This window comes from Actinia tenebrosa, unplaced genomic scaffold (genome assembly GCF_029948245.1).
Source record: "Actinia tenebrosa isolate PJP-AT-01 unplaced genomic scaffold, QUT_ActTen_1.0 PGA_scaffold1__47_contigs__length_23844297, whole genome shotgun sequence".
NCBI lineage: Eukaryota > Metazoa > Cnidaria > Anthozoa > Actiniaria > Actiniidae > Actinia > Actinia tenebrosa.
In genome coordinates, this window is record NW_028292578.1 from 22,730,006 (window position 1) to 22,755,089 (window position 25,084).

General features: G+C 34.0%; 1 protein-coding gene across 1 annotated transcript; it reads left to right on the top strand.

The window, feature by feature from the left end:
- Positions 1–10,404: 10,404 nt before the first annotated feature.
- LOC116303410 (PR domain zinc finger protein 12) lies at positions 10,405–19,570 on the top strand. The gene is made up of 4 exons (XM_031712944.2): positions 10,405–10,659; positions 13,041–13,339; positions 14,483–14,780; positions 18,829–19,570. The coding sequence occupies exons 1-4, from the start codon at positions 10,497–10,499 to the stop codon at positions 19,227–19,229; spliced, it is 1,161 nt and encodes a 386-aa protein (XP_031568804.1). The 5' UTR covers positions 10,405–10,496; the 3' UTR covers positions 19,230–19,570.
- Positions 19,571–25,084: the final 5,514 nt, after the last annotated feature.

The window sequence follows — 25,084 nt, forward strand, 5'->3', positions numbered from 1 at the left end:
CCGTCTCAGTCTTATCACATTATCTGAGACCAATTAAAACTTTTTCAAAGACTTGTTTTAGTATTTAAGATGTACAAAACGTAAACATTTCTATTAAGATTGTTTTGAGCGCCGAGACCATCAACTTTGGTTAAGATAAACAGGATTTAACCTCGCTTTTTCATGATGAATACCGTTCTGGAACATGAGGAAAAACACGTCTCAATATTCCATTAATTGACAAAAATTGGAATTCTTTTTATTAAAACTACATCACGTCAAAGTCTAATTCCTTTTTTGTTTCATTCTTAAAGCCACTTGACATTTTTTCCTTATTTTTCTTTCTTCTCATTATATTTTTCTTGAAAGCCTTCGGCAAATCCTTCTTCCAAGTCAGCTAATCTAAATTGGCCTTGAGAGATTCTCTTCGCGAAAATCTCGTCCAAACCCCATGCCTTTTTTTTAGAGACGTCACAATATCTTCAATCCTTAAATCTCTGTTCTTTGTGTAACCTTTATAAAGATAAGAATTAGAATTAAGTTGTTTGTAACTGCGGTAATTGGAATATTCGCTTTTGAAGGCACTTGTTTCGAAGCTATGACTAAATCAGTGAGATTTTCTTTCGTTTTTCTAAAGCACCTTGCCAATCATGTTCTATCAAATCTTTCTCCCTCGGATTTATTAGCTTAATGCGTGCTTAAAAACACCACCAATGATTATAACAAAATACTTCAATTATTGATCTCAAACACTAACACCTTGAACTCTTAACTGAATCTTGGCCAGGCGAATGTATTGCCAGTAATATTCGACATTGATGCTAGATAAATGATTGATTCTCTGTAATACTAATTGAATTAATCAGAAAGAGTGAAGCAATATTTCTTCATTCTCATTAACAATATTCTTGGATCGTGCCGGACAGTTTTTCTAATTAACTGTTGTCCTTTCAGGACTTCCCCAAAAGTACAATATAAATTAATCCCCATGATGTGTTGTTGATGTATACTGTAGAATAGTTTGAGTGACTATGACCTTTCCGGTGCTTTATAGCTATTAAAACTCGCCAAGTTGTAAAGCCAGACTCTCTCCCGCTAATAACCCATATTATAACACATCATTTACTTGCTGAATGTTGACTTTATCCTTTTAAATACAAAACAAAACAAAACAAAGTGAAAAAAAGCATAGAAAGTGATTGCGAAAACAGCACGAAACTTTGAATCTTTTTATCTTTCAAAACATCGCTATTTTCACTTTAAAAAGGACATAAAATAATTATCGCAAACAAAACAAACTTGGTTTAAAACCAAGTGTTATTACCTAATTTCTATAAGGAAAAATTGAAAATCTATGGTCACATTTTTTTTCTATGAGAAAAATTTTTAAGTTTTTTAGTAATTCACTGAGATTTCTTAAGAAAAAAAAAAAAAAGATTTAATATAGCGTGATAATTAACGCGTATAACGCCCTATAGATCAATTTTACATTTTTGTTACTTTTTAACGCACGAAACGGCATAAAGTAAGGAATATTTTCCTATTTTACAAAACGATACACTGAATAAACTCATGTTTAGTGCTGACTTGAAATAGTATCTTAAAGACCTAAAAATATGTGATAAAAAATCTGTATTGAGTGTGCCATCAATCTTATGAACAAGCTCTTTGCTAACAAGCTATCGGAAATATCTAATTTTTTAAAAGCTCAGCGCAAGTAAGAAATTAGTTACGTCACTCAGTGTAAACTTCAGTTTATAATGCAGCAAACCTAACGCTTAAACCACCGTGAATTTAAAAGAATTTTCCGCCATTTTAAAAAAGCTCTCGCGCTCTGCTGGCAAGTTTTAAAAAATATCCGCTCTTATTTTCGTTCTTCTATTCATCCTTTTGTTTATGCTTCTTGTTCGACTATTTTCAAACCAACGAAAGAGAAATGGGAATTTTTTGTTATTGATTGTAGTTGCATTAATTCCGCGCGCGTGTCCCACCCCCCTTTTCGCGCGCTTTTCTGAACAACCGTTTTTTACTATGACTTGTAACTATTGCAAGTAAAGTACTATCCACAGCGAGCGGTTCGTGATTAGTAAGAGTCTTATCTGTGTTCGTACAATAGGCCACAGCAGTCAGGGGGCTATTGTATTGCCCAAATGATAATGCCTTAATAGGTAGGACCACTGCAAGGGTTTTGAATCAATGATTTATTTGTAGAGTAATTAATAGATGTGTTTTTGATGTTATCTATGACAGGTTAAACTACAATACTTTATGCGCTAAAAGTTTTACATTTCGCCACACCTTGAAAGATTTTTCTTTGCTTTTCGCCTCGGAATTCACATGTTATTCGTCAATAACAACGGGATCCTTCTGAGACGCGCTCTTCTTTGTTTACACTTGTTGAAAAAGAGTCTTTTTCACCGCGGGGGCAAAATCATTTAGAAACAAATTCAGAAATCCAGCGGTGCTTGCAGAATTGAGATAAGAAACCTATTAGCTTAATAAGTCTTATTGATTTTTTGTTTATTCATTGGACCGCCCGCCAGTGGTTGTCCTGATGTACAATGGCAGGACACATGAAAAATACACTACAACACGAAGGCCTCACCCCTCGTTACAAGCCCACACATTGAATAACTTTAAGTGCCTTAAGTCCTCTCTCTTGGATCACGAAAGAGCCTCGTGTCTAGTAAAGCATTTCCAAACTTTCCCTCCTCCAAGTTTCACGATTAAAAGCTTATATTCAAACATGTTCCTTTTCTATCCGATTAATCTTACATCTCTTTAGGAGATGTTTGGTTTGTCGTTTAATGTAGTTTAGCCGAGAAGTTATTTTAGGTAGATAGTCCACGGATTGTACATGCAGTGCTGAATAAAGCGTTGATAATAAGGCCGGTTCAAATTTCACTTGTAAATACAATAACTACTCCACAAGAATGATAACTAAAAGCCTTATTTTCTGAGGCACACTTCGTTTGTGAGTTGATTGTTTTAGGAGTCATCTTAATCTCTCCACAATTCGCCTAGTGAATAGAAAAAAGCTTGCTGATGACTGAGACACTTGCGTGGTCAGAAGTTCTCATAAAACCTGTTTCTTTAACTTACAAGAACAGCAATTGTTAGTTAGGCACACAATAAATTACTATGAACACATTTCATTTGCTTTTCAGGAATCTATTAGACAAGTTCTTTTTTCTTTCCGTTCCTTTTTCAATTCGGAATAGAATTAACATCAGGTTATGAACTCAAGTAACACGTTTAACAAGCGTTTATAAAAATATGTAAAGAATTGGACATGTAGAATGTGAAGTTCACTGGAGCTCAGGTTTACTTTGCTAATTTGTAAGACCTTAAATAATGATTTGTAATGATTCATGACCTTTTTTCATTTCTTCTTTCGCACTAATCTATACAATATAAAATCTAATCTTAAATACCTTACACTTTTTTGACTTTGAAAATGAACTATTTGGGCCATGTGTCACGAGAGAGCTGGGCCTTTCGGGGTCAGAATTCGCCAAAAAGAAAACTAATTTTTCAGCGATGATAAAAGGGTTTTTGGGAACAACGAAACATGTTATGCCGAACGCTCAAGTTTAATGTAATCCAGACATTTTTTAAACAACAAAATATACTGTTTTTGATATGTTTTTTACGTGGAAAAGTGGTTTGTTTTTAGCACGTGTGTATCCGGTTAGTCAGTGAGTTTTGATGCGGGCTATTTCTTTCTTTCTCGACGCCATAAGCGCCAGCTTTCATAAAATATCTTCAAGGAACTTCCGTAAGACCTGTCTCTTTTGATTTTCATTCCAATAATTGGAACTAGGACTTCGACATTTAATATACCAAACTGTCTTTCATATTTTTTCCTAATATCCTTTCAAACTGATTCCTTTTGAATCAATCTTCACGATCAGTATTTTTTCCCAGACCGTTTTCTAAATTACAGCTTTAGTGATGAAGGCTTTTGGATTGATGACTCTAGTCATACTGGAAAGCCTGACCAAACCAAAGCTTTCGACCTGAATTTTTGCTGGTTTTAGCGAAGTATCATCATTATAATAATCTACCTCTGGGTGAATATTAGGTAAAGGTGGACACGCCAATTGCAAAAACTGAACTAGGAACTGTAAAATACAAGTGAAATATTAACTTTTTCTCTGCGATTCCAAAGTTCAATTTGAAAAATTAATCAAATGCTGAAATTTTAATGAAAAAGCTATTGTAGTTACTAAGACTGTTTGTGGAAAATCTGATTAACCGCTTTTTGGTCGTGGATTCAGCGAACTTCACCGACAAAGACAACAAAGTTGACTCCTTTAACGATACAAATAACACCGCTGTATGAAAACAAAAAAGTAATGGTCTTTAACTAGTAAAATAGCTAAAAATAATCAACCGTATTTAAGAATTGCTAATCATCGTTTCAATAATAATGAAAAAATGCAGTGGAAAAATCTGATTTCTCGCTTTTCTTCTCAGAAATCGTTTAGCGAAGAATAGACAGGTTTTTTAAACAATGTTATCATAGAACTGATTTTATAAGCTTAAATAATAAATGGGTAAACACTATATGAAGTCAGAGGGTAATTATAGAGTCATTTCGTTTAGCTAGCGGTAATAGTTATAATAATAATAATATAAGTTTACTGTTCTGTAGTTCGATATTCTAAGAGTTGCGAGTCGCCTTCATGAATGTACATACTTTAGACCTTTGAAGTTTGTCTCTAACTTCCAATTACTTGCTATGAATTATTCAGTTTTAAGACTTGAATTCGGTTAAGAGTTCTTTCAATTCATGACCATGTAGAAATTGAATAAAAGAGGACGAAATTTGCTGAGGAATAATTAGTATGAAGTTATGAAAAAGATTTCAGTCACCTGTTGTAAAATGCCCAGAATTCAAAGCTTCAATCAATTCAATGATATGTAAGCAATGTTTAAACCAGGGGCAAAAGAAAAGAAAGACAGTGGAGATATAATAATCAGGAAATAAAAATCTACCATTTATTGAAAAAGTTTCATATTATATTTTAGAGTCGTTTTCAAGGGAATTTTGTCGACCTGAAATATACAATACAACGCCCTCATTCGATAAGCGCGATGATGATTGCCTAAAGTCCTGCCTTTCGCAAGGTAGATAACTCTGGATGCAACATTTCTTCCATTATCGCAGTGAGCAACTACAGAGCTGTTTGCTTTCTAATTTGACAACTCGCTGACAGGGGCTACTCAAATATTGACGGAAAAATCGTTCAGATTTGTGGAAAATCTTATCGGAATCATGCTGCACAAATCAAAGCGAATGAAAAGCATGTTATCAAATTGTACTCGTTATCAAATCTAGATTTGCTTTAGACTGCTTTATTTGATTTTTACAACTTAATTTCTGCGGCAAGGCTGATAAGTCATCTTTAAGCTTACTAATAATGTAGATAATGAAGTCGAGAGCAAACTTAGCATGGCAGTTTTTTAAAGGAAAGATTGGGTGAAATACAGTGTAAATTAAGTAATATATGTAGCTGTGCTTTCAACAATTACCTACTAATAAGCTTCAAGGCGAAGGCGGTGTGATTTGCTAGTGGCTTGGAAGAGTACTCATAATTAAATTAAGACATTTAACATACCCACTCGATCGAAGTGTTTTGAGCCATTTTTTATTACAAATGGTGAATCAAAAAAATCTTTTAACGCGTTAAGAATAATGAGTCATGCTTCAACGAAGTGGCTTTCCATAGAGAATGTTTTCTAAATGGATACCCTTGGTAGAAACTCACAAATCTCCATGAATAATATTCTCCTAACAAGACTTGCCTATCTCCACTATCTTATTCAGAAAATCTGTGGTAAATCAAGGTTTTTTATTCCTCAACCTTTTAAAAAAAACAAAATTCACAAGCTCCAAGATAACAGTCTTATTTTAATTTTGCAAAACCAGTCGTTAATAAGTGAAAAGCGTAGATCGAATTATTTAAGTTTGGGGTTAAAATTAAGTATTCAAATCTGAATATTTTAAAGCTTAGGTTAGTGATTGCGGTCACATCGAAAAATTAACTGGTCCTTTAATATACTTTTGCTGCCTATAAATATACATTTTGAAAAAAAAGTTTGAATATTTTTTCTTCTCATATTTGACATTGAGGAACTTCGAAATGGCATCAGACAAAAGTTGTCACTTTTGCTATTAATTCAATAAAGTGAAAAAAACTCTGGGCAAATATACCAGTCAACAAATGAAATGGTTTCAGCTTGTGATCAAATCCAGCGAAAGTTGAATCTAAAATACAGTTAGCGAATTGAACTGAATTGTTAAGTTTTGCGAAGCGTTTGATTGTCTGTGGGTAGTTTAAATTTCCTCTTCTTCGAACTGTGTAAAAACCATTGAGGCTTAGAAAAGGGATTTCTAGTGTATGAGGCATTTTACTTGTAGTGAAACTGTGAACTTTTCCCGTAGACTTTTACTTAATAGTTCCTCAAATTTAGAATTTGGTAGAATTTTTTTTCTTTTTTTTCTTTTTCCCATGCAGGTATTTGAAAGCATTATAGTGTTACATGGACATTAGTAAATGCAGATTACATGAATGAGCAAGCCTCACCTGCCCAAGCAGAGAGATCAAGTTCAATCTCTAATAGCCATCCCCCCTCCTCTAATCCCAAAATTCATATCTAACGATTGCCTTTCATCATATAACCAAACAGAACCCTCCCTTGGAATCAAACTCTCACTGACAAAACTGGAAAACAAGGAATACATTAATTTCATCTCAACATTTTGTTATAAACTTCACGAAGATTAGCGATATTATTATTTGGAGAATGAAAGCATTCCCTAAAATCTTTCCATTTTGTTATTTCTCCGGACCTATCAAATTTATCCAGCCCCGAGGCGAGCTGGCTTGATAGAACCGGAGAGAGTTGAACTAATTAAGAGAGCATTTGAAATTATATTACTCGTGGTTTCACAATAACCATATAGTGATTATGAATGTAAAAACAAAGGAAAACAGGAATTAGCGATGACTGAGCAGATAGGAAATAGAACTGAGGAAGAGGTCTTCTCAGTTAATGAGTAAAAGTCGAACGCCTGGACGTAAAGACCACTGTTTAGTGTTGTTGAACCAAAAAAGCCCCCCTTCATGAACAAGGACTATAGCAAACTTGTTCAAGTGCTCGATTTGTAATCATTTGGTCAATGGTCTATGACAAACGAAGTATGATATCCTAAGCTTCAGTAAGAGTGCCTCGGAATGAAGGTCACCCTAGGGAACCAAATACAAATTTGGCGTATTGGACAATCCCCCAAACAAAACCTTTACTGATCTCCGTGGTGATACTGTGCTGTGGCCACTGCCTACAATGCGGGCAGCCCTCATAACTGATTCACTGAGCACGGTGAAACCTACCCTAAAGATCTATGGCATTAGAAGTTCACTAAGTATCTATAGAAGGCACCTGTATATGTAGTCCTAGTCCAGTGGCCCTCTCAGAGCAGTATTTTCTACCTTCATTCATTTTCAATCCAAGCTTCGTTGTTTTATTATCTTCAATTCATCGTAAATTCTCTAGGACCCACTTTGTCGACTAATTTTACAGCACGTGTAGCGGAGAGAGAATGACGATGATATATCATAGAATATAGTGGGATAACTATAGGGAGAGAAAATAGAGTGGCAAACATTTGAATACAAAAAAAAAAAGCTCTGAATAAAACGAAGGAAACTGCGAGATAAAAGAAGTGAAGTGAGGTCATTGGTTAGTCGCTTGGGGGTGATGAAGTTTTGTTGTAGCCCAACATGTTAAATATCTTAAGGGATATTGAGTTCTTAGTTTGTGTACGTATTCTCTCAATAAACTAACATATTATTAAAAATTTGCATTTTAGGAACTTCGCATCGCCGAGCTGAAACAGCAGGACAAAACAGCGAGAAGTTAGAAGTTCCGGTGAACTTACAGAGAGACTAAAGTTTTCAATTTTTATAGCAATCTCGCTTCCTTTCAGAGGGCAACTTATTGTTGTTTTTTCTTAGCTTGGGTCGTGTCTTTTGGATCCCTCATTATTGAAGTATATATTTGCTAATGCTGACCGATTAATTTCCCACAGGAGATTGAATACGGTTCGTGCGGTAATCAACTTTATTATATCAGAAAATGCAGCTAAATAAGCCCGTATACTTTTTTGTTTTCCGTTTTACACCGTTAATAAACTCATTTTCAAGGAAACAAAACTTTGCTACGACATGAGCAATTACTGAATAAAAAATAAGTTTTCTTTGTCTTTATTCAAAATGTATGAATACATCGGTTTTTTTTTTTACTGTTCTGTGATACTTTTTTCTCATTTCTAGTTTCGTTCGATTTATTGCGTTTGCTAGTTTTCTTTTCGTCTTGATTTGGAGCACGATTGGTTTTAAAAGTTATCGGCCGTTTGTGTAGTTGCTTTCACTAATTGTTCTTATAAGGATACATTATTTACAACTCGATGAATAGCCAAGTTTTAATCACCAAGACTAGACTTAATCAATGCATTACTTGGTGAATGCTTGGTCTTTAAGGTCCTATTTACATGTAAATTCAATTCTACTCACCTTCTTCGAGGTGTTTAGTATGTTATAGGAATACTTAGGCCGACTTTTAGAAAATATCAAATGATAAAAATGATTAAATAAAGGAAGAAAATTCATCACAGATTTGGTCACTACTGAACGATATGTTACATAAATTAAAAGAAAACAAAAAGAAAGGAAAATAAGATTGTGATTTTTTAGTTTAGCAAACAGTTGCCTTCATAAAATAATTATAACAATTGTCAACGTTTGCGTTCTTTTCACAAAATCATTTTATCTTGGGATTTTTTTTTTTTGTCATCTTATCATTATTTAGGTGTTTTGCTTTCCTAGCTTGAGATCTCCATCACCGATCGTCGAGATTACATTATTCAGAGCATAACACTGGACTCCAATTAAAAAAGAATAGTATGAACTTCAAGTAAATACCATACGTTAAACACATACATTGTTATGACACGCGTCTAACACGCGTGGAGCATATAGCAGGTGATCGATAATACTCACAAGCTAGTTTACCTCTACAGTACCAACACGACCTCAAAGTCCTTACTTGAATATCCTTTCCGTACGTCCAGGCCTCAACAACATTCCATTCAGAAAATCCAAGTCCAGCTTATCAATCAATTCATAAATCATCCGAATTCAGGCGCTTTCAAAATCCCCCCCAAAAAGGTTTAGCAATTGTAACATGCCTAAAACTTAACTCAATCATGGACTTATGAAAAAAAACTCAAATCTGTCCCTCGAAAGAAATAAAACATGTTATTTGTTTTTAATTAGCGAAAGGCGCAATGGCCTTTATTAAGACTCTCTTGGTCATAATAATTAAGAGATCTTCTAATGGAAAAGGTTAGAATACTTTTTATTAAGTCAGGGTATATAATCATTTTTGATTGATTTAGGCGCTAACTCTTTTGTGCTGGTCGATGCACCGCAGAGAGCCGACTTGTTTACATCAGATTGCGAGTTTAATTTTTCTTAATTTACTTCTCTTAAACAAATGAAAAAGAAATTCTTTAATGTAAGATTTTAACAAATGAAGCAAGTTTTTCCACCGTTATTTTATTTGCGGATTGCAGGGCTCAGTTGGTTAAAAGAAAATTGGATGTATGTGGCGCTACGAAGCTACGAGTTTAGAGGAGTTACGGCCTAATAAAAACGCTTTAGGAGAGCTAGAATTTTTTTTTGAAAAGCAAGCGTAAAATATTTCATAAATAAACTTAACATGAAAAACGCCCAAAAGTGGATCATTTGTTCTAGTACTTCAAAGTATTGTAGCTAAACTAACAAATCCCCAAGAGAAAAGGCCATAATTTTGGCGGTTTAAGATGCAGTACACAATTCAAAAACAAGTGTTTTTGTGCGAGTTTTCCCTCCTTAAAAATAGCGTAGCATTATATTGCGTCCTTAAGAAAAACCTTTTAACAGAATTTTAAGGTCATTTTCAGAGAGTTGTCAAATCTTAAGTAGTGATTACAACTGTTCCTATATTACACCTATCATGCAACACAGACATCTAAATATATGAGCAGGTCGGTAATGGTAATAGAAGAGGACCTGTCAAAGTTATCAATTGTTCGCCACCGATACGACGCAGTGATCGGACGGCGAAATCTCGACCGCGCGAAACGTGGTTAGACATGCGCAGTAGAGGGTTCTTGCAGGTGCTGTGATAGGCTGATCACTCATTATATTCGGACAGCATTGCGTTCAATGAGGTGTGAAGGGCACGATGAAAAACGTTTGATTTATTACAAAGACTTATTTAGATTTACGTAACCATTGTTCACGAGCTGATCATTGTCAACGACATGCATAGTCGGGGATAAATAGCTGCGCGTTTCATTAAAACCCCATAACCGAGCCCTACCGTCAGAGCGTTGAGGTCAGTCGAAGACTAAAATAATAATAATAAAATAATAAATAATAAAATAAAAAAAAATCACCACGGATATGGAGAGTTGGGTGTCTGATAGTCCACCATCTTCGCTTAGTATCAGCCAAGAAGTTCTTCGTAGCGTTTTATATGGAAAGTGGTGCAATGTTTTTGGAGGACAGAAGGAGCTCACATTCAAATCCAATTTCCTAGACAAGACTGAATACCCTTCCGACGAAGGTAAGTCTTCTAAAATCAGCACATTATTGTTTGTTTATTAATATTCCTTAGAAAATTGTTTATCGCTGTACAGTTTGAGCTGATTACAATTTACCCTCTGTAAACGATGTTTTTCGAATGATTCGAACGATTTTGTCAGTGAGGTGAAATTATTTAATTGTCCCACTTAATAACCTCGTAAAGAATGAAATGACAAAAGAAGAAAAAAATCTTGGAGCGATTTTATTTCCCCCTAAAGTTAAGAACGTGTTTTGTGGCTTGTATAGTATAGTAATTATCGAAGCATTTTTTATACGGAATTTAACTAAAGCGCGGGATTAAAAATTTAAAGCGCTGGCGAGTACGCGTCTCAGTTTGTGTGTTTTTATTTCATGAGGCAATCACTTCCACATTCCAATTCACCTAATGACTAAAATTGGAAACGTTACTTTTCAAAAAATTTCTGTCGAGAAGAAGAGATAAATTTCCTGATATGCCAAGTGGAAATCATACGATAGAACCATTTTCATCTAGAAGATATAATATAAAAACTTTCTACCATAACGTCTGTACGTGTAACCTGGCTGTTTTTATCTTGGGTTACGGATAAATCCTTTGTCTTAAGTGTTATGTGGACGCGTGCTCCCATCTTAGAAAATTAGTAAAAATCGTGATTTACTTACAAAGCATTTCCACCATCAAAATAGATATATTTTTGCGAATTTCTCCCCTAGTTTTTCCCTCAAAGAATAAATATGCTTTATATATTTTTTGTCTTTTTGAACATAAAATGTATTTGAAGCTAAACAAGTCCCTTAGGTTAATATCCGTTTGTCGTGTTTACTTCGAGCGAGCTCATTACTCGAAAATATACGAACAAACACTGACCATTTTCAAAAACTTAGTCGAAAATACTTCCTTACTCCAATTGTAATTTCACATAGATAATAAGTTTTAAATACCCAATTTTCCTCAAACAGGTGTAAAAGTTCATAAATATGTATAGTTTTAACAAGAAATTATTTGACCAAAAATTTGTTTTGGATCCAATGTATTTCTCACTAGTGGAAACTGGTTTTGAAAAAATATTTTTTCAGTAAAACATCTTTAATTATTCTGCTTTTTGATCCTCGGAAATTAAAAGCAAATGGTCTTGTTGCTTTTTGTTGGTGGTGAATTATAGTTCTTGAGGAAACAGGGAAGGAAATTGGACTTAGTCAAGTTTAACAATCATAGTTAAGTGTGTAGCCTGAACAGAATCGGTGTATGTTCGTCAAAAATTACCAAAAATGAATCATTTTTACTCATTAATTAAAGCCGCCGAGGTAAAACTGACGGCTTGTTTAGATAATCAAGAAAAAAAGTTCGGGAAGAAAAAACGACCTGCTTTGCTGTTGATGTTTTATGGCATTTGATATAACAACTCAAGCTCGTATTGAGCACACACCCTCAAAATATGACGCTCAATTTTAATGGCGATCTAAATCTTCATAAACAACTGCTTGGACGAGTTGGAGGAGTTAAGAGAATTTCTACCCAAACCTATATCAGTTTTTTTAATGCTTCCTTAGTTTTTATTTAGCGCTTTTCTGCAATGCATTTAACATAGCTGATGTTTGTAAATTGAACTGATAACGATGTAAAAACCCATTGTGTTTTCATAGAGCGCCAAGTAATAAGAATGAGAAATGCATATCCGAGATGTTATTTATCTATAAACTTCCGTAACCCGTTTCAGATTTATTCCAGCGTTTTCCTATAAACACAATCATCTCTGATCGCCCATAAACAGATAAAACCGACGTTTTTTCAATGGTGTCTTAATATAGCACTTTGGGAATTACTAAATGCATGTTACTTATAATGGTATACTCAAGAAAGTACTCCGGTATATTTTAGAGATCTTTCACAAATCCACTCCAAACAATACTATGCTGCAAACTAGAGATTTACTTACTAAGATAACAGTTCTTAGCCAGGTTTTTTAGACCCCGGCTAATTTAACCAACTGGTTTTTAAAGGGATTTTCCAGTAGCATTGTGAATAAAATCCAATGAATTATTGATAAGTACTGTTGTTTTTTTTGTTCCTACCTTAGATGCTTGATTCGTCTTTGATTTATTGATATATAAACGAATTCGCCTCGAGGTTTTGAGGTTTTATCGAAGTTGTGAATAAATTTGAGACTATTGAGGACCGTTTGTGTGCAACTTCTAAGGAAAAAAAACGACTCGAAAAAGATAGACAAAATTTAATAAAATAATGATAGTTTTGTGGGGAAATGACAATAGGAGTAAAATCCTTCACTATCTTTACGAGTACGTGGTTCTGTAGTTCCCTAAAGACTAAAGACATACCTTACACAAAGCATAACTCCTATTTTTCTTTATTGAAACGCACAGAATCTGAATCGCCTTACTCAGAGAGTCTTGAAAGACTAAGTTCCCCTACAATGCTTCCAGTATTAAGCAACGAAAACACAAAACCAAAGCAACTTTGCTTAAACAGCGATTCCTATTGCATGGCGTTCGTGTCTCTACCAGAACAAGTCACCATCGCTCCCTCTTCAATCCCGGGCGTTCAGCTCGGTGTATTCAGCACTTGTTGGATCAAAGACGGCACGCAGATGGGACCTTACACAGGCCAAATCGTAAAACTCGAGGAAGTGAATTTTGACGTTGATAACAACTTAATGTGGGAGGTAAGTATTTCAGTTATTCAAAAATAAAATCTATTTTTCACTTCGTCATTAATAAGTTTGTCTTTTATTTTGCCTTGCGTTAGCGGGGTCCTAGCGATATTTTAACTTTATCTGCATCTTGCTATGATTTTCATATCAAGCCATTTTGTCATGATCAACATATAGCGAATATTTGGCCAACAACTACAAGGTCTTAATTGAAAATAGATAAAACGCACGGGAGGCAAGAACCAAGCTGAGAAAACTCTAAACTATATAGTGAATGAAATCTTGAATATTAGATTTCCCAATGATAGAATTTCAGAAGATATTAGGGGGAATTTTGTTAACTGTTGACATGAACAATATATTCGATCTTTGTTTAATACAACGAGCTTTGATTTCCCGGTGGTCTGACTTGTTCCTTTACTGACATGAACAACCTCAATTACATTTTTGATTATTCAAAATTTCTTTCTATATTTTTCTTGAAGAAAAGATAGGAGAATTGATAATAGGGTTTCTGGGGAGGAGATAAACTTGAATAACTTTCAATTTTGATTAATCTTGTCTATTTTTTGTAGTTAAACTTTGTGTTGTGTCTCGCGATATTGACTGTAGTTTTTCAATCTGTGATGATCGATAGCGCAGCGCGCGCGTCAATGGATAAAATCCACAAGAATATGTGTTAGAAAACTCCGTAAATCAGTACCCAATAGTTCATATTCTAAGCACATTCTTGTAAGATTGAATTGTTTTAAATGCAGTCCTGAAATCCTTTCATTTGTTGATGCAATTTGAAATATTCCTGAACACCCTGTTACCGGCAATATTAGCAGTGATTCTGTAACTGCTTTTGCACTGAAAATTCAGGGCTCTCCTTTGTTAGTCCGCGCTTTGCATCCAATTTATTTTGAAAACATAACATAATGACAAATTTAGCGGATTTTCTAGACCTATTTGAGGTCATTTGTTGTAGCTCATTGGAAATTTTTCTTGAAGCTTTTGAGTCTATTGGAATTTTTGACTCGTGTTTATTTTATTAGGTGGAATAACAAACTCTTACTTCTAAAAATGCTACAAATTACAAGTTATTTTTCGGGTTTATTAGAAACCAAAACAGTCCTTAAAAGGTTGAGTAATAATCGTTTCTTTTTGACTCAGGTTTTAAACGAGGATGGAACGATAAGCCATTTTCTTGACGCAAAGGATGAAAACCCTCGTAACTGGATGGGATTCGTCAACTGCGCTCGCAACGAACAGGAGCAGAATCTAGAGGTCTTCCAGTACGGTGGAAATATATATTACAGAGCAGTCAAAGACGTGCCTCCTGACCAGGAACTCTTAGTCTGGTATGGCGGAACTTATATGCAGTTTTTAGGCATCCCTGGAATCCCGCCAGTCAATGATTACACCAGACGAAGACGAAAGAGCCAAGCGGAACTTGCGCCTTCTATTCCTCGTAAGTACTCTGTATTAACGTTTTATTTCAAGCCTTATTTCATGTGTGTCATCCTTGGAGCACTGTTCTTTGGGATTTATATGAAAGTAAATTGTTTTTTTCACTGGTATGTCAACTTGAGCTCTCATAGTATATACTCGGAGGTTCTCCATTTCTTAGAGCATTCCCCCCTCCCCTTCCCCCCTCACATTTCATTGAAGAAGTGTGCGTTTCTCTCTCTTCATTTTCCTCGTACCATTACAATCTTTATTTGAATACATCACAGTAGATTTTTATTTCGTTTTGCGTGATTTAGTACACGAAGCTTTGAGGCTGAATTTAAGGTAGAAAAAACTGAAGTGAAAGCAAGTAAGTCGTTCCTTGTCTATAATGTATACCGAACAACGACATGAATTATACAACCCTATCTTGCTGTCCGATGTTATCTGACCTTAAAAACTACGTGAAAATCCTTCAATCCAAATGGAATCCTCAAAAATTCGAGACGGTAAATCGACTTAGAAGTATAAAGGGTGAGTTAAGACATGGCGTACAGTCTTAAACAACTTCCCCGTAATTAAGAAACGGAGACATAAACTTATACACAAGTACTCAAATTATAATTTCCTAAAATCGGCTGAAAAGCTAGAATTACCAATGGTATAAAAGCGTGGATCAAATCAAGTGGAAAAACAATTATTTTAAAACATTTTCAAAGAAAACTCCTTGAAAATTGTCCAATTACGTCGCGAAGGGCAAAGGAGACAATAGAAAGGGTTGTTTAAGCTTCTGGAGAATTGTACAAAAATACTTTAGATCTAAAAGCGTAATTATAAACGTATTTTGTTTTCGTCGGTGAATGGATGTTATTTCTGGGTTTATTTCATTCATTGGTTGCGAGATACTATCTGTAGTCGCTGGTCCCTTCACGCATAGTTCACTTGTTTAGCTTCCTCACACCGGGCGAAAACCAAACCGTTTTTTATTCGTTCAGAATTTGACGACTTACAAAACGACGGTCATGCGAGCCGACGCTTTTTAAAAATAATTATTGTATGTTAACATTTTTAAACCACTTAACGAAGCAAGAAAAAAGTAAAAAATACTAAAAAGGAAAAGGTGACGAAAAAGAAAAACAATTATAGAAAGGAGTAAAAGTTTTCCTTAAAATCAAGACTTTTTCTTGCAAGTTTTTTTTTTTCATTTGCGTTTTTTTTTAGAGAATGAACGCGCGCAAAAGCGGTTGATTTGTATTCAAAATACCGTGTTGAATTTTTCGCTTTCAATAGAAAGAAAACATATGGATGTTGGTATTTAATTTAGCTTGGACTGTCCAAGGAAATCAATTAGCGAAGTAAGAAGTGAATTAATCATACTAAAGTATAATGATTTGTAAACTCACGAGATTCAGTATGTTTAACTGGGATCAATTAGTAAGGAGTTTATTTAAAAGCAGAATGGGGGCTTGACAAACATCAAATGTACGAAATATTTAATGTCTTGTTCGCCTTAAAATAACGAAGAAAATGAAAAACTCAACTATATCGAAGCTTGAAAACTTTGTATATTCCTAAGGGAACACACTTTTAGTTTTTGAACTAAGGGTTTCTCTTTGGAAAACGTTTGGGATTAGTATGAAGTAGTGGGGGTCGATCAGAACGAGCAGCTGAAAATGTTGTTTTATTCTTGCTTTCACCCTTTGTCGAGTGATAAACATCATCGTCTCTTTTTATGAAATACAATATTCACTGGATAGCCAACTACTTATGGCTATGTTAATCGAATGGTATGAGATTGAATAGTATGTTAAAACTTGTATAATTGTTATTGACGAGTATATTTTAAGTGAGGCGCTGTGTTTTGGTAATAAACTCACTAGAATACAACTTCAAAAAAAAAAAAAAAAAAAAAAAAAAAAAAATTGTGTAAACGATAATCACATAAAGCACAGATCCAGATTTTATTTCATAAGAGAACCAAATAATCTTAGTTATATTACAAAGGAAAATATATAAACAAATGGAACTTACTAACACTAGTCGAGTTTACTTTTGAAGATATGCGGGTCTTAATTCAAACATCTTCGAAGTGCGTGTACTATCAAACGGGTAAAGAATTTTGTCTCATCTTACTTAGTTGTAATTAAAGAATAGAAAACAAGCCTGCCGAATTACGACTCTAGTTAATTATGATTTATATTTTTCTAGCACCTGTACTTCATTTGATTTTTACTGTGTTTCGGGAGATTAATTAGGAGAGTTCTGAATGCATTCTTGTCAGGCATTCTCGTATCGGCTATCACAATTCGAATTGTCAATGTAAGCGCTCTTCTGCTAATAAGAATCCATTTAGACCCTATAGGTGCGCATCATAATAAATGAATGGCTGGATCTGAATGGTTCTGGTTAAAATAATAAATGCAATTCTTTTCGCATCTATACCAATATTACTTAGGATATGCAAGACCTGATAATGAAACCAAAATCTTAAACGCAAGACAGCTGTTCGGAACGACCGGTCTCTAAGTGATCTGAAAGCCGGTCAGAGGATTTACAAACCGACCTACCGCTCTCGTTCTCTTTATATAAATATGATTTAGAAAGTACTGGGGGGTTTAATAAAAGCATGACAATACTTTACATTTTTTAGTGATGCATTGATACTAAACACACTATGACCTGCACCAAAAGATACCCTTATAAAAAATACTCAATATACCAGCCAGCCCACAAGTCAACTACAAAAATAACCTTTTTTGACCTCACTATTCAATCCTTATAGTCCTCAAAAGAGTAATTATCAGATTGATCAAAATTACCAATTTTGTAGCTAATCTCCTGCTTAAAAAGTAATACGCTTCTACACTATATTAATACAAATTATTGTTAAAATTCTGATTATTTTTTTTAGGATAGCCTAACTGGATCAGATTTCGTTTTGTGTTTTTTCTTTTAAAAGTCTTTCAAGCACCTGGCCAACGTTCGTTAAGGAAAATCAGAACAGGAATGATCGAAGAGACCTGCCTATTTGCTTATTCAGTAATTTCCAATTTAGTTTGTGATGCTGTTGTCATTAATCGTATACGAGTTAAGACATTTTTTCTTATCGTACTAGAGATTGAAAAATTGCATCGGTGTGGTAAATCATGATCTTTATATGACTATTTCGGTTTAGCTATAATCCCTCAAAAGTTGATTATATACAAACGAGTTATGATTACGTGGTATAGACAAGTATAAAAAAACACTTTCACCGGCCCCCAGTGAAGATGTACAAAGGAAAATGTATAATCCATTTCCTTAAAGATTGAATTTCTCATTGAATCAAGCACCTTCATCAACCAGGTGAACAACTCAAGGTTTAAGTAAACTCTTTAGGTTTTTGTTATTTTACTTGAAAAACACTGATAAATCAACCAAGTAAAACATAATTGGTAACACCAAGTCTGTTTTTATACACTTATTATTTTAGAATTAAGTGGTAAATGCATTAAAAAGAAAAAAAGAAAGAAAGAAAAAAGAAAGAAAAAAGAAAGAAAAAAAAAATTCACTTGCGCCGATTCGGGAAACGCATGATTTTCCGCATTCAAATTTAGCATGTTAAAAGCATCAACACTAACTCTAAGTTTTCATTATTGTGCGAATATTTCATGGTTTTAGTTAGAGACTTGTATAAAAGGAAATCTAAACTCATGCGTCACGCGCGCTTATAGTTTTAGTTTTGTACTTTGTTAATGACCTATCGGTCTGTTTACCCGCATTTCCGAATATAATGATCTTTTTACAAGTGGAAAGAAAGAGAGCGCAGTGCATAGCACTGTTCAAGACACACGTCTCAATGGGTAAATTAAAATACGCTGATTGTGTTTTTAATGTGTGCATATAATGTACTCGGGGCGTAAACATTACCAAATCGATAGGAAATGCTTACCGTCATGCCACTCAAGGCAAAAGCTGTTTTCTTCAAGTTGATTAAAAAAAAATACAAAGGATTTGTTTGACTAAGCTCAACCGACTGAACCACGGCTTATGAATTAACAACAACTCATTCAATTTTATTTCCTTGACAGAACCTGAATCTGTTTGCAAGTTTACTCAAGAAAATAAACCAAGTACAGTTCCTGGAAGACTCAAGTGTACATTGTGTAGAAGAGGATTTAATTCCAGAAGCAACTTACGTTCGCATATGCGCATTCATACCCTAGAAAAACCATTTCAGTGCAAGTATTGCAAGAAGTCTTTCTCACAGTCATCAACATTGAGGAATCATACGAGATTACATACGGGAGAAAAGCCTTATAAATGTACGGTTTGTCATTACGCGTATTCACAACTTGCTGGGCTGCGCGCTCATCAGAAATCTGCTCGACATAGGCCGTCAAAGATTCAACAGGAACGAAAATCGAGCGAAGATTATTCTGATAGAACGACGAGACTTTCTCTGGAGATCGATTCTTCACTAATGGAGTGATTGTATTGTATATTTTGAAGGTTAATAGCATTGATGTAAGCACATATTAGAAATTGAAATTCAAAAGCAAAATCCTAACCACAATAATCATGGAAATAATATGATTAACAAGAAGAACTTGTTCCATTCACTAATTAAACTTTTAAAAAGGGAAAAAAGAAAGGAAGGAAAAAGAGAGGAGAAGGGTAAAAAGATCAGTGAATGAAAGAAAAAAATAAAAACGAAATAAGAAAAAAAATGTCGTCCATGTAAAACGAACGAACTTGTAAATCAAAACAAGAAACAGTATTTTGCTTGTTGTAAATACGATTGTAAATATTTTATACTTTTTGATAAATAGTTTTACCACAACAACTGAAAAATAAAGTGATTGGAATTTTAACGCTTCTGGCTGGTATCTTTTTCTTGAAATTCACCGCCACATTAAATATCTTTCTTACTACACAACAATAAGAGCCTTAAAAAAATACATAAACGACGAATGAAATAATATTAATTTAAGGTTTATTTGAAGTGTAATTTTCATTGTTGGCTCTCTTGGTAAGATCAGGAGTCATATTTGAAAGACACCCAAGCTTGGTTAAACATAATCTTAGTCTCAATTCTAATTAAGCTTTCTACGTTTGACAGCCCGTGTACTCTACTCTGTGAAGATCGATCTTCGTAGATTTTTAGACCATGACATGTAAAGTTTGACTAGGAAACTATTATAGATCAAAGCTAAGTAAAAGTATTAATGGCTCGTTGTCGTTCTCCCTGGGTGTCTATCTGTTGAAATTTATAACAAACTCCTTGACAGAGATTCTTCATTTATTCTTTTTGAAGGTTAATCAGGATTTTTCACATTTCACTTAGGGTAAAACGTAAGCAGGTGTTTTGAGGGCATCCAGCACGTGCTGGATTTAGCTTGGCTCACTACAACTACAATAGATAGTATTTATATCGCTTTTTTCGTATTTGCCTTACGATATCGTGGGAGAGACATTACTTAGATGATAGACAATTGGCAAGAATCAAGACTAACCGCAGTGCACTCAAAACCATCGTCATTTATGCAACTCAAAAATGCCTTTTGCGATGTTGGATTGGGTTTGACTTCAAAGATATCTCACCAGCTTGATAACGAGCAAAGAAATACCAATCAATATACGAATCTACAGGTCCCCTTTCTTTTTCATCTTATTAAGGGCAGCCCTTGGACGCAGTCAATACTCTCAGAAATAAGGCATTAGATAAGAACCTTTGATGTGATTTCCAAAGTCCATTAATACATTTCATTTGAAATCAATCGGTGAATACAATAGGGCTTTGAAACGGAAGCCAGAAATTACTTATCTGGCATGAGGGCTAGTACTGCAAGGATAAACAACTTTGTAAAAAAAAACCTAACAAATCTTTAATAAAGCTGGAACTCCAAAGTTCCTGTTTCAAACGGCAGTGGAATAATAGATTTGCTCGAGGCCAGATGCGTCGGTAGAGTTGTTTAATCGTTAGTAAATTAAACTAAAAAACAGTCAACGAAATTGTCCAAAACTAATTGATAGATGGGAGATATCTCGAGGTTTGGGGCGCTTTTTCGGCGTGTTAGTGTGTAAAAAGCTGTTCGCATCCGTTCTAGTATTAATTACTATTCCTAAAACACTCATTTTAAAAACCGTTTTAAGGATACTATAGACCATACTGCTCGTTATGTCATTCAAAGCCAGTCTAAAGGTAGTGATTACTTCTGGTGACGTGTTAGAAGCGGCTTATACTGATAAATATCCCCAATTCAAGTGTAATTCATTAGTTCGACTCATAAAGAACAACATATACCTCCAAAAAACAAGAACAATGGCTTCTTTCTTCTTCTTGATGATTTATAGACGAGAAAAATACTTTGGCAAATTCTTGTTTTTAGTTTTAAAGTTAGTTTCTAACATTTATTCTTCATTTTTGAACAAAACACTGACTCGATAAGACAAACATTTGATTTTGAAGTTTATAAAAAAAAAAGTTGAGGAATTTTAAGCTTTATTTCTAAATAAACTGAAAAAAATTTGTCGTCATCTACTACCTTTTATTACCAAGTAAATCTTTTTTAAACTAAAAATTTATTCAGTAACAGTTTGGTGATTAAAAAAACACTCTTATTACAGATACTCTTTTTGCTTTTTTTTCTTACTGTTTATCTCTTATTCTTTCTTGAAAAGCAATTCTTCAGAAGCGTAATTACGAGAAAAAGATATATTTTGCGGAATTTTCACTCCCGTATGGAATTCACTTCATCAATTAGATTTGTTTTCAAAGAATCTCGCTAGAACAAGCTTGAGATTCTCTGATATAGGACTTTGACATTCCAAGTTTTTAAGGTCGATAAATGAGATAAGAGAACGTAGAGTTTTAACAAGACACTAAGAATGCTTCCTTGTCTGCCCAAGCCAATATAACCTGCCATAGTTTTTTCTTTCATATCATCAAAACTTGTCAATATACGTTAGTCGTTTAGATAACTCCACGAAACCAACTCACTTCCATTAATCCAGAGATGGATATTAACTCGTATTTCCTTAGATTAACCTAAATTGAACTTTGTTAAATCGGAAGCGTGATAACCTGAGTTTCCTAAAGGAAAAAGCTTTGTTTTAAAGTAGAATTAGATTATTTTTTTGGCGCGGTTTTTCCGCGCGTCTACACGTATTTATTCTAGGATAGAAAATCAATTTCAACTCTATTTTAGCTTAAATTATTTCATTTAATCTTTTTATTTTTAATAAAAACGCTAGATTTTCTTTAAACTTGAGTGTAAAGAAGCTGAATTTCAAAGTAAGATAATTAAACATTTAGTAAGTTCAAGTTAACGAAGATTGTTTATGAGCTATATAGACGAATGGCGCGAAAATAGAGCAAACACTAGTATCTAGCATTCAAAACCAGTTATATTTAGCGAGCTAAAAACGATTGCAACGAATTTTCTATTAAATAACCTTTTTGAAATTTGAATAGAAACGGCTAAATAATATGCTATGGATAATAAGAATTAAAAAGTGGTTTAAGAAGCACCTTGGTTCTTTGTATTGACTAAAAAAAATGAACGACATTGATTGACAAAGACATCATGTAGAGAGATAGCACGAAAGACACTCATAGATCTTTCAGGTAGAATATCTGATATTTTGAGTCAGGAAAACACACGAAAAAAACGACAATTAATTATAAATGGAAAAAGCAGTTGATGAACTAAAAAGCCAGAAACACGTAGACAAAAAAAAAAAAAAAAAAAAAAAAAAAAAGATCAAAAAAATCATTAACTGAAAGTTCAATAAAAAATCATTTGTAGTAAAAATTTATAGCCAAAGGAAGAGCTTAAGAAGTTCAATAAATTCTTTTTGTTCTAGTTGATGAAGGTGGGCTTAAAAAGCCGGCTTTTTTAGTTTTGAAATCAAATTAATTGGTTTAGGGCTATACATTAGGCTTAATTTTTTTCAGTTAGTTTACTCTGAACGCTCATTTGTTAAAATACTGTTAAAGAGATTAATTGAAAGGCATGTTTGATGAATTGGAATGGAATTTGTAATGAGTTTTTTTTTTCGTTTTGTTTAATAATATAGTCGCTCAGATTATATATTTCTCAACTCAAGCCTTAAGCCGCTGCAGACGTAATAGTAATACACTTGATAAACGATAGCGAATACTTAAACAGTCGTCATGACAACGTTCAGATCCTTAATTTAAAAACTTATGAAGCGAAAGCTTTCAAGTTAAGATATTTTGACGTCACATTTGGTGGTCATATTTTTTTCAGAATCTCCCCCCCTCCCCCCCAAAGGCGTTCCTCGCTTTTTTATAATCACACGCGTGTGCGCAGAGAGTATGCGCAGAAATAAAACGCATTTCAAGTAGATTGTGCAACAAAAAATAAACATGCATTTGTGGTACTGGACGGATTTTTAAGATTAACCGACAAACTGTCCAGGAAATCTTGAAACTAAACGCCACCAACCAAAATAAAATAACAACATAAACTATTTATTTCCTAATTATTGAATTCAAAACTGTTTTTTTTCTTGTTATTCGCTAGGCCAACATTTTGAAAAGTACTTCAGCCTCGAATTCATGTAATTTCCTTAATTCAAAATGGCCGCCATTCAACCCTTGAATATACTAAAACTCCTTATCCGTATTTTTAGCAATTTCCTGCGTAAGGCTCTAAATTATTATCAAAAATTAAAAAGCTCCATATATTTCTTTCATTATTGTAATATTTTCTAAGGTTCAGCATGCTAAAGACTCTGCTCTCTAGTCCTGCCCAGATGAACGGATTTCAGTCAAGATGGCCGTCATCTTGTTTTGAAAAATGTCGTGTTTTTGGTTGGTTTTTAATGTATTTATACTCATGTTCTTGTAATTTCAATCTAAGAGACAGTATTATTTTGTTGTTGTTTATCCAAGCAGAATCCCATTTACGTTATTTTACTCATAAACGTTTAGCACTTAATAAAATCAAGTTCTGGGCTGCCTTTGGTGATGCATACAAATACAATCGGTCCTGGCCTCAATAACCCCAGATAAAACCTCATTTTTTAAAGTTTAGTTTTTATTTCAAGAGTAAACAACCATTGGTAATCTGATGCTTAAAATTATTTCTTAAATTTCATTAATCCAGCTATAAAATTTGTGTTGGTTATTTCAAGTAATCAGACTTCTTGAAAAGCAGCTCCGACATAAAGACTTTTGTGATTTATCTAAATATTATTAGTACAGGCTAGAATAAGAGGCTTAACTTTAATATTTGAAAACTGCTAATTGAGTTTTGGATCAATTGGCACCAACATACTTCGTTTAATCTTTAGATTTTGCTTTTTAGATTATTATTGTTATCATCGAACAAATCGGATTTTCATATGATTAACAAACACTCAAGCTCTTTCTTCTTCTACTGCTTCGATGAAAGCTACGAGCGAACATTAAAACAGTCAAGTAAATGCTAGTTTTAATCACGTGTTATTCCCTTGAATATTATTCATTTTTTCAATGGTAAATCGAGAAGGTACATTAATATGGGCGTAACAAAAGGTTTGTGTCAAGACTGAAATACTACTTCTTCTTGTGTCAAGACTGAAATACTACTTCTTCTTGTGTCAAGACTGAAATACTACTTCTTCTTGTGTCAAGACTGAAATACTACTTCTTCTTGTGTCAAGACTGAAATACTACTTCTTCTTATTTACTACAACAACCACTACTACCACCACTACTGCTGCTACTGCTACTGCTACTGCTACTGCTACTACTACTGCTACTGCTGCTACTGCTACTGCTACTACTGCTGCTACTGCTACTGCTACTGCTACTGCTACTGCTACTACTACTGCTGCTGCTACTGCTACTGCTACTGCTACTGCTACTGCTACTACAATAATATGTTGTAGACAGAAATAATCAAAATAAAGAAAGCAAAGCAAAGAAATGAAAAATGAACTAATTAATATATCCAAGTCTATATTAAACCGGCCAAAAAAAAACTATATATCATGTCACAAAAGACGAAGACTTGTACACCACCAAAGAAGGGAGATGGAATCCAATTTTCATTAACTCTGATTGAATTTGTAGCTGGTTTCCGATTAAGTTTGATGCCGTCTAATCTGATGAAGAACTGAAGCAAAAAGGCGTGGAAAATCACACGAATCTCGCAAAATATCTTCGACTTCCTAGAATATCTCTAAGTTTATGCTTTTTGATCGTTTATCAGGCTCAAAACTTTGTAAAACGTTCGGTTGGAGAAAGAATTCCACCTAAGCGCATTCATTTTTGCGCAAAATCTGATTTTTTAGAATCAAAGATTTTATGATGCGCAGTTTATCGCTGAAAAA